At 44.2% G+C, this 10,796-nt stretch overlaps 1 protein-coding gene across 1 annotated transcript in view; it reads right to left on the bottom strand.

Moving 5' to 3' along the window:
* Positions 1–2,080: 2,080 nt before the first annotated feature.
* The window catches only part of STARD7 (StAR related lipid transfer domain containing 7), a 21,778-nt gene continuing 13,062 nt past the window's right edge, over positions 2,081–10,796 (bottom strand). Inside the window, exons 6-8 of the mRNA XM_082357123.1 lie at positions 10,302–10,401; positions 4,803–4,887; positions 2,081–4,001 (exon numbers count right to left, since the gene is read on the bottom strand). Coding sequence (XP_082213249.1) covers positions 3,817–4,001; positions 4,803–4,887; positions 10,302–10,401 — 370 coding nt within the window. The 3' untranslated portion in view covers positions 2,081–3,816. The remainder of the gene's footprint in view (positions 4,002–4,802; positions 4,888–10,301; positions 10,402–10,796) is intronic.

Here is a 10,796-nt window from a genome sequence, read left to right as displayed (position 1 = left end):
CCACATGCTGCGGAGCAACTAAGCCCGTGAGTCACAACTACTGAGCCTGAGCTCTAGAGCCCGTGAGCCACAGCTACTGAGCCTGCATGCCACAACTACTGAGGGGAGTTTGCTAGAGTCATATAGGGGGCAACTGGGGAAATTTTAATATGGACTGAATTATGAGATATTATGACATTGTTTATCTGTGTGCTAATGGCATTGTGGTTACACAGAATATCCCTATTATAAAAAAGCATGCTCGGGGACTTCCCTGGCAGGCCAGGGGTTAGGACTTCGTGCTTTCACTGCAGGAGGCATCGGTTTGATCCCTGGTCAGGGAACTAAGATTCTGCATGCTGCGTGGCGTGGGGGAAAAAAAAAAAAACATGCTCCAGTATTTAGGGGTGAAATATGTTTGCAACTTAGTTTCAAATGGTCATGAAAAAGTGTATTAGTCTAATCAGGCCATAACAAAATACCAGACTGAGTGGCTTAAACAACAGAAATTTATTTCTCACAGTTCCGGAGGCTGAACATCCAAGATCGAGATGCTAGTCGATTCCATTTCCTGGTGAGAGCTCTCTCTGGCTTTCCAACCTGTGTCCTCACAGGTGGAGAGGGAGAACAAGCCTCTGGCAGCTCTTGTATAAGGGCACTAATCCCATCATGGGGACCCACCCTCATGACCTCATCTAAACCTATCACGTTCCAAAGGCCACATCTCCACCATCATGTTGGAGTTAGGGTCCCAGCATATGAATTTTAGGATACAGTCCAGTCATAGCAAAGTGTATACGGAGAGGAAGATAAAGCCTTTGTTAACAACCAGCAAAGGTACGGAAATGGTATATAAGGTTTTTTTAATTACTCTTTCAACTTTTCTATATGTATGAAATTGTTCAAAATAAAAAGTTGGAGGATTTTTGAAGCTGCTGGTGACATAAAGCCTGGGAAAAGCTGTCACATGAGCACCGTCTTCAAGAACATGAAGCGCTATCCCATGGGAGAGTTTTCCAGTGTTGCTCCAAGGACAGGGCTTGACCCATCGGTAGACAGTATGAGGCCCATCTGGTCTCAATGTAAAGAACGTTCTGAAAGCCGGAGCTATCCGACAACAGAAATGCTGCTCAGTCAAGAACTCAGCTGCTTCTCCGTGAAGTGTTCACACAGAGCCTGGAGAATGGCAGGGGTGTTGAGCAGGGGTGTCCACAGCAGGCTGAAGGCCAGTGCAGCGACCAACTCTCCAAATGTGAGGCTACACAGGGACTTCCCTGGTGGTCCAGTGGTTAAGACTCCGTGCTCTCTATGCAGGGGGCCCGGGTTCAATCCCTGGTCGGGGAGCTAGATCCCTCACGCATGCTGCGACTAAGACCCGGCACAGCCAAATAAATAAATAAATATTTAAAAAACCAAAACAAAACAAAGAAACAAATGTGAGACTATATACACACACGTGCACCTGCAGCATACGACCTCTGACAAGTAGTGTTCCAGCACAGGTGTCTTTCCAGAGATCATCTGAGAGCAATGTGGAGGAAAGAGCTGTCGTAGTTTGGGTGTGCATCCGTGTTCACCTCGTGTCTCCCACAGGCAAAAATTACACATAAACTCAAAATTCATGCTATGCTCAGTGTCTCTAACGTATCAATTACCTTGGCACAAATCTGCATTCCAGCAGAACTGCCTGTGTGACCTAACCATGCCCTCGGTTTTGCGCTCACCACCCTCCCTCTCCAGCCCCAGGACTCCAGCCCCAGCCCAAGTCCCCTCCTCTCCTCACTCCCTCCCAGCAAAGCTCTAACTGTTTCCTCCAAGTCAATCCTTCTTTTAAAGCAAAGGGTGTGGGTTACTAGTAGATCAAGACAAAGAAGTGCAAACAGGTGGTTTGTTTTCAGTTGCCAAACTGGTCACCTGGAAAGGGCTTACAGTCTAGACAAGGTAGTGAGCGGTGTGTCAGTTACCGTCAAGAAAGACCAAGCCCTGCCGCTTCCAAGTGCCAACTCTATGAGCAGAAACACACTTCAACTTTATGATCAGGAAGAAATAATAAGCCCAGTATGCAAGATTTCCCTACCAACATCTGTCCAAAGACACACTCTTTCATACCAATCTTTATGTATTTATTCACACATTTGATAAAAATGTCACAGGAGTGAAATCATTACAATGACATAAGTAACTGTATAGACCAACCCCAAGTGCAGAGTCAAATTGCCACAAAGCATATGGGCAACGCCCAGCCCCTTATCACATGTGCACTCACGCCACTCGCCCACACCACCCACGTCCCAACAATCACAGGCGCTAACTTCCAACATAACCGAGGGCCTCCTCCTGGCCTGTCAGGTCCTGGGGATGAGGAGAGAGACACGATCAACGAAAAGAAGCTGGGACTGCCTGATGCATCTCCCTGCTCTGCCAACGACGCAGAGAACGCAAGACTTGAAACACTGGGGCAGGCATTTCCTTGGCACAGTACTTAGGCAACAGAAAGGTCGAGGGGCTTGAAGTTCGTCTCAGGTTTAGCTCCCCTTTCAACAACACAAAAGGGTAGAGAGTTGGGGTAGGGAGCAATCTGGTCATTCAAATTCTAAGAAACAAGGGGAGGGAGGAGGATTTGAAAGCTGTTCCCGCTTCTCCAGTCAGAATGCAGCACGACCATAAGCCAACTCAGCCAGGCCAAATGGACCCCATCTGGTTGTGACTTTATCTGAACAACGTAGTCTGCTCTTATTTTAGCTTGGAAGAGGAGGAAAAGCTTTTCAGAGGGACAAGAGGGTCACATAAACCACATCCCCCTTTACATTAGCACTTGGGACAAGGTTCCATCTATCTGTTCACACAGCTCGTCTACAGCTCTGAGAGCTGCAAGGGAGGCGCCCAATCCCCACTCGTCTGCCTTTAGCCTTCCAGGATGGGCAAGTGCTCAGCATCCAGTCAAACCTGAAGTGTGAAAAACAGCACCTCAATCAAAATGGTGTTTTCTATACAGTCAGACTATGGAAAAATCCTATTCAACTCCCCAATTCCCACTGTTTAACAAAGGTTAAAAAAAAAAAAAAACAGAGCTAAAGTGTAATGTGTCGAGCATCTCCACTGACCCCATCAAAAACACTGATGATACAGAGAGCCACCGTCTCCCAGTGTTCTTGGTAAACGGCCTGCGGGAGGAGGCAACGACCCAGATGAATACAGCACACGAATACAGAAGAACTGGTCAACTCAAAGGAAACTGCTCTGGGTAGAGGGAGTCAATGGGGTGTGAATGGGAGGCCAAGAGTGATATTTCTTGGTGCAAACTTTATGTCCCTAAGGACAGGAGAAGGTGAGGACAAGGCACTTACACTGCCAAGCAACAGTTCACACCCACTCAACACCAGGACCGTGACCAAAGGCACTCCCCACGATCCCTCACTGAAGACGCAACCGTCCCGGTGGTCCAGCTGGACCTTCAGAACCGAAGGAAACCCAGAGTGCTGCAGAACCGAGGCTGAGAATGGAATGTGGGCAGAGGAAACCAGGCAGAGGAAGCAAAAGATGTTGTCCCCTCTGGCCTGAGGTGAGAGGCTTGTTCCAGATTAGCTCAGCGAAACACCAAATTTCCAAATGCTTGGCCTGAGAACATGACGATGCCCCCTCGGATGCCTCCTTCTTCTGTTTTAATAAAGAGCAGTAGGGCTCTGAACAAGACCGGACACCAGTATTGAATTATCTTGCACTGGTGGTTACAGCAGACGCCTTCAAATACACGTCCTGTTTGTTCTGCAACAGAGTGAGTGATAAGACACAGAGACAGGGCTAGAAGCAGCCTGTTCCTGCTTATCTGAAAGTCCTTCAGGCGTACTCAATCCGGGCAGGGCCACAGCTACCCTCGCTCTTCCGCTCAGAAGATGGGGTGGTGGCCTTGGCTTCACTACCCACTTCCAGAGGCTTAGACGAGATATAGTCCTTTACTTTGATCTCCATGTTCTTGGCTTTCAGAGTGGCCATGTGCAGCTTCTCCAGGAAATCTGGCATGCCTGTTGGGAGAGAGGGAAATCTGGGTAGGTAGGCTGACATACAAACCAACAGTAGGCTCAAAATTAGAAGGGCCTATTTCTTTCCTGGTAAGGAGCCAATGACTGCCTACAGAGATCACAGACGGACTGACAGACAACAAAAACTTTTAGGGAGTGAAAACAACCCATGACCTCTGAGATCCTTTGAAAAGGGGTGCTGATCAGGCCACATAAATCCCCAAAGGCTCTCTTATGTGATCAAAATATCATTTATCAGTGGCACAGCGTAAATATCTGCCAATTTTGTTTAGAGAAATGTCAAACGGAAACACCTAATCTCCTCTCCATTCTCCCACTGAGGTGTAAGAAGCCGCCTACAGAGAACCAGAAGAAAGAAAATCACGTGAGGCTGCTTTTAAGGCGAGAGACTGGAAGGGAAAGATGCAATCACAGCAGAGATGGGTAGCCTCCGTTAAGTAAGAAGGGTGATGGCCCCTTTCTCCGGGTGACTGTCCTATAACCACATTTTCTATGCCAGATTTATGGCTTTCAACACTATCTAAGAAGAAAAATTTTAAATGCATTAATATACATAGAATGTTCTTCAGCTTGCCTCTGGGCATAAGTTCCTTTTTGGGTCTCCAGAATTCTTACTCCACCAAACTGCAGCTGGAGGCTTTACTACCTTCAAGGTAGTATTCAACAATGAACTCGGAAGGGCTCCAGTGAGACAAGTACTAATCTCCTTGAAGCCACCAAGAAGCCAGAGAAAAACAAAATGTTCAGCCCAGGTCCAGGCCCTGTACACAAGCGCCCACTCACCACTGGAAACCATCCAACTAACGCAGTAACGAGGAAACACTGTCTGGGGATTGTCACTGTACGTCAGCAAGTAGTCAAAGCCATTCTGGAAAAGAAAAACAGCAAAGATGAAGGTACCGGAACTATCCCCACAGCCTCCATATCCAGTACCACAGAATAACCAAGATCTGACTCTGAGGCGGAGGGTGGCAGTTTTTCACCGTGAGCAGAAAAGAGTGAACACTGAAGACCTGAGAGGTCACCATCTCATGAGGTTGGCCCCGGCTGGTGTCTGGGAACTTGGCTCCAGTCAACAGTTAAGTGCTAAGTGTGGCTCCCTGTGTCTCCTCTGTGCAAACAATGCACTTCATACTGAGCACCTGCTTTCCTCCTGGGGGTCTGGGATTTTAGGACACGCTAGGCAGAGGGCATTCATGTGACCAGCCCCCAGTACAGATCTTGGGCGCTGAGTCTCTACTGGGCTTCCCTGGGCAGAAACATCGCACGCATGTTGCAGCTGGGAGAGGATGTGCTCCGTGGGCCCTCACGGGAGGGAGAGCATGGGGAGACTGCAGTGGGTTCCTCCAGACTCCGCCTGTGTCTTCCCCTTTTGATCCAGCTGTGCATCTTTCCATCACTGTAATAAATCTCAGCCATGAGTAAAACTACAAGCTGAGTCCTGTGCGTCCTTTTACTCGATCTTCGAATGGGGGGGTGGTCCTGAGGACCCCAACACATACCCCCAATGTTTAAGTATCTTAATCTTTACCAAAATGATATGATCTCTACTACCATTACTGCTAACAACAAACATGTAAACAGCACTTAACCACTTGTCAGGAACTGCTTCAACCCCTCACAACGATCCTATAATGTAGGCACCAATATCCCCCATTTTACAGATGAGGAAACTGAGCACAAAGAGGTTCAGGGACTTTGCCCAAGGTCACCCACATACTCAACGAGAGCCAAGATGAACCCAGAATTCTGACCACAGGGTCCATGCACCCATTCTCTCTGGCTCAACCTCTCATGGGTACAGTCAAGGACAGGGATTTAAGAGATTTACAGGTGTCCCGATCCCAGGAGAGGTCTGAACCAATTATGCTCCACCCAAAGGGGTAAGAGATCATCCACTACCGCTTATATGGAAAAAAAAGAAGCCAGAACTGAAAACAGTGGTTACCTACAGGAAGAAGGAAGGAACTGGGTAGATGCAACAGGGATATAAGCAAATCACTCTATTTCTTATTTTACATATTTGACTTTGAAAACACAATTTTTTAAATTATTTAATAAAACAAAATTATATTTAAAAATTATATATTATATAATTTTAATTATAATTTATAATTATATAAAAATTATAATTATATATAAATTTATATGATATATAAATTACATAAATTTATATAGTATATAAAATAATTATATATTTATATATATAAATTATATATTATATATTATATAAATACATATAATTATGTATTATATAATTTTAATTATAATTTATAATTATATAAAATTATATATAAATCTATTATTTAATAAAACAAAATTATATTTTAAAATTATATATAAATATTTAAATAATTATATTTAATTATATTTATATATTTTTAATTTACTTAAAAAAACAAAATTATATTTTATATTTTTAGTTACCTAAAAATCAAAAGTAGACAACAAGGAACCTGTGAACTGAGTTGATAGGAAAAACCACGAAGAGAGGACCTATTTCAAGTGACCTTAAAACTCAACATTCTGGGGACTTCCCTGGTGGTCCAGTGGTAAAGAATCCGCCTTACAATGGAGGGGACGTGGGTTTGATCCCTGGTCAGGGAACTAAGATCCCACATGCCACAGGGCAACTAAGCCTGTGCGCCACAACTAGGGAGCTAGCACGCCTCAAACTAGAGAGCCTGCGTGCTGCAAAGTACAGAGCCCATGTGCTCTGGACCCCGCCGTGCCACAACTAGAGAAGAGAAAAACCCACACACCATAACAAAAGATCCCGCATGCCTCAACGAAGATCGCATGTGCCGCAACTAAGGCGCGATGTAGCCAAAAATAAATAAATATTTTTTAAAAAAAAAAAAGCCTCAACATTTTGCACAGTGCATACATATCCTAAAGACAAAAAGACATACACCCTACAGTCCTAAATTTTGAGTTAAAAGTACTAGTGTGCATTTAGGATGTATCTTTAAAACAAACAAACAAAATTTATTACTTAGTGCTACCTTCTGAAAAGGCCTAAAAACAATGAGTAGGCCCAGAGCCACGAGAACTCCTAGAAGCCAAACTGTGGTATTTAAATGACATTTCCTTAAAGGGAACCAGGGCTCCCAGAAGAAATGCTCATTTCCAGGTTTACACCTAAAACTATACAAGGTGAACCTGGAACATCTTATAACACCAGAAACCAGGCGAGTCCTGAGGTCAAGTCAAAAGGACTCCAGTCAGTAAGAAGAGGCTCCTAATGACCAAAAATGGGACAATTTGAACACCAATAAGAATAACTGGGAACAGACTAAAACCAACCAAGTATGTTTAAATTTGAGTTTCTAATGGCATTTCTTAAAAAAAAAAAAAAAAAAAACTTTATCTTTGAAGGACTGCTAGCTGAAAGAACCAATTCATTATTTTAAAAACTAGTAAATGAAGGAAACAAATCAAGCATTTCTCTTCCCTTTCCTCTGTGAACTATGGGAAACCAAATAGTTAATGAGGAAATTTTCCCTTAAAGTATGTCACCTAATAAATGGAAATAAATGAAGAAAGAATGGAGGATTTACACAATATTTTGTTAAGCTCTAATGAAATATAGTGGATCTGAGCAATAATCATTAATCACTTCCAAATTCACAAAGAAAGGGACAGTCAGACATTATTTCCTTCTAATAAAGTGGTCTTGCCCCAAACAACCTGAATCTGTTCAAGCCTCTAGATCAAAGTACCCATATACAGGAAACACAGGGGACAGAGAAACATGTTAAATGACACTATGGACACTATAGGAATATAACCAGCAAGATCCAGGACAAAGAACCTGCTTCTTCAATAAATACAACTGCAAGGGAAAAAAAAGGAGGGAAGGACTTCCCTGGTGGTCCAGTGGTTAAGACTTCACCTTCCAATGCAGGGGGCCCGGCATCGATCCCTGATCAGGAAACTAGATCCCGCATGCATGCCGTAACTAAAGACCTCGCATGCTGCAACAAAGGTCCCGCGTGCCGCAACTAAGACCCAGCGCAGTAAAAATAAATTAAAAAAAAAAAAAAAAAGAGGAAGAACTCAAGAGATAGATAGAAAGCTACAGACAGTATGAACCCATTTCAATGTCTGGATCTTATCTAAATCCTGATTCAAATAAACCAACTACAAAAAAATACATGGATGATCAGGAAAATTTGAACACTACAGATATTTGATATTAGGGAATACGATATTACGTTTTCAAAAAGCCCTTTTCTTTTTGAGATAAATACTGAAATTTCTATAGAAGAATTCTTCTTTGGTTCTTCTATAGCAAAACTAGAATCTGCTTCAAAATAATCAGGGAGTGGGAAAGGGAACAGAAAGAGTACTGATAAAACAAGTTTGGCCATTGTCAGAGCTGGGGATGAATACAAAGGGTTCATTCATTATACTCTCTACTTCTTTATCTTTTGTCTACATCTCAAATTTTCCATAAAAACTAGGGAGTTCCCTGTTGCCTAGGAGTTAGGATTCCGGGCTTTCACTGTCATGGCCCGGGTTCAATCCCTGGTCAGGGAACTGAGATCCTGCAAGCCGTGAGGCGGGGCCACAAAAAACAAACAAACAAAACACCTAACAAAACACCATACCTCGGCCCAAGGATCTACTTTCCATCTGGCAAACCCAAACTCAGCTGCCTGGTTTTCAAGTACCCTCTGCACATGGTCAAGATAATTACCACTCCTCCCTAAACTCTGCCCTCCTTTCCAAGCAGTGAGTCAGTCTCTCAACATCCACAGTTCATTCCTATCTTTGTCTTTGGTTGAATCGTGTCTTCTACCTCCAGGGTCCTTCCTGTTTTCCTCTATCCACAGTCTGCCTTTTTATAAGAACCAACTCAAGTCTCACCTTTCTCTTAAGAGCTTGCCACAATATGCTAAAAGACTTACACAGATAATTCATACTGTTCCCCCACCCCAGCTGAAAGAAGTTATTTTTTGGGTGCAACACACTCTGCTAGGTGCCAAACTCTGCCTTAGCTGTTTCATGGTCAGGGTTTCTAAAGGCAGTAATGCTCGGACTCAAGTCACTTTTTTTTCAAATAGGAAATACACAGACAAGGTTTAAATTTCAAAAGCAACGTAAAGGAAAAGAGTGAGGCACAATTCTAATTCCCACCGTCACCAGCCAGGCTCCCCTTCCTAAAAGCAGCTAGCTATTGACAGCAGCCTTCTTGTCTAGCTTCTAAAGCAAGGACTTTTAAAACATTTTTTAACTGTATTTACAATACACTGTAAATACTCCTTTTTACACTGTAACCAAGTTCTCTCTCACTCTGTCTCTCACACACACACTTGTACATACTTACGTAATCAAACAAAAGTTTCATGAAATATGCTTACACTCAGTTTCTATTCTATTTATTCCTTTTCTCTTTAAGCACTAAATTAATTTTGTCTTCCACTAGTGGGTAGCAATGCGTGGTTTGAAAAATACTGCTCTAGGGCTTCCCTGGTGGCGCAGTGGTTAAGAATCCGCCTGCCAGTGCAGGGGACACGGGTTCGAGCCCTGGTCCAGGAAGATCCCACATGCCGCGGAGTAACTAAGCCCGTGAGCCACAACTACTGAGCCTGCGCTCTAGAGCCCACGAGCCACAACTACTGAAGCCCGTGCGCCTAGAGCCTGTGCTCCGCAACAAGAGAAGCCACCGCAATGAGAAGCCCACACACCAAAGAGTAGCCCCCGCTCGCAGTAACTAGAGAAAGCCCGCGCGCAGCAACAAAGACCCAACGCAGCCTAAATAAATAAATAAATAAAATAAAAAATTTTTTAAAGAAGGCAGAGAGCATTAGTCTCTCTCATTTTACAGACAAGTAAAGAGGAGCCCAGAAAGGCGGTCAAGTGTTCTGCCCACTGTGGGGAAATTTTGATGGAATCGGTGCTAGCTCTGGCTCCTCAGGAACGCCGCTGATGACCGGCCGATGAGTCAGGGGCCATGGTCTTCTGCTAACTGTCCCTCAGGTAATGGGAGCCATGGGTCATCACTACATTGTCTTGGGAGGTCTCCCAGGTACACCACTCTACAGCGGGGGTCCCGAAGTGGGGTTCCCAGGCCAGCGGCAGCAGCCTCACCTGGGAACTTCTCAAAACATGCAAATTCTCAGGCCGCAGCCCAGCACTGTTTTAACAAGCTCCCGCGGAGTCTGATGCAAGTCAAGTGTGAGAACCACTGCGCCCTCCCCAGTTCAGATCAAAGGCATTCCTTGAGAAAATTCATAAGCCGCTAACACATCACCTCTCGGATGATGTAGAACTCACCTCATCAAATGACCTGTGGGGACGGATAACCATTTGGGATTCATAGGATCTGACCCTTACAAATTCCGGAGACTCCGGCACACTAGGGTGCTCCACGGCCCTGGGAGGGAGAGAAGTGAGGGCAACTCTGAGTAATGTCTACATACAGAACAGCATGGGAGCTGAAGTTAAGAGGAAAATCTAAAAGGCAGCCTCTAATTTTTAAAATACATCAGAAAAGTCACAAAGATGAATGAGTATAAACTAGGTACTAAAAACAGTGAGTTAAGTTGGTGATTCCTGGCTCACTAGGCTTTGTGTTGAGGAAAAGAGCATTTCTTTTTTTAATTATCAACATTAAGGAACTAAAGGATTAGTTTAATGAAAAGCTTGTATCCCTTCAATCCTCTGAGATAGTCACCAGTCCCAGTCCACTCACATTCTAGCTGGGATGCACAGGGCCCGGGCTTGACTCATAAGGCAAACTCCCACCACACATGTATGAATGAAGGACAC

Source organism: Balaenoptera borealis (assembly GCF_965194805.1).
Source record: "Balaenoptera borealis genome assembly, chromosome: 15".
In the NCBI taxonomy this organism is placed as follows: Eukaryota; Metazoa; Chordata; class Mammalia; order Artiodactyla; family Balaenopteridae; genus Balaenoptera; species Balaenoptera borealis.
The sequence above is the reverse complement of the archived record's forward strand: the minus strand, read 5'-3'. Positions and strand labels throughout refer to the sequence as shown.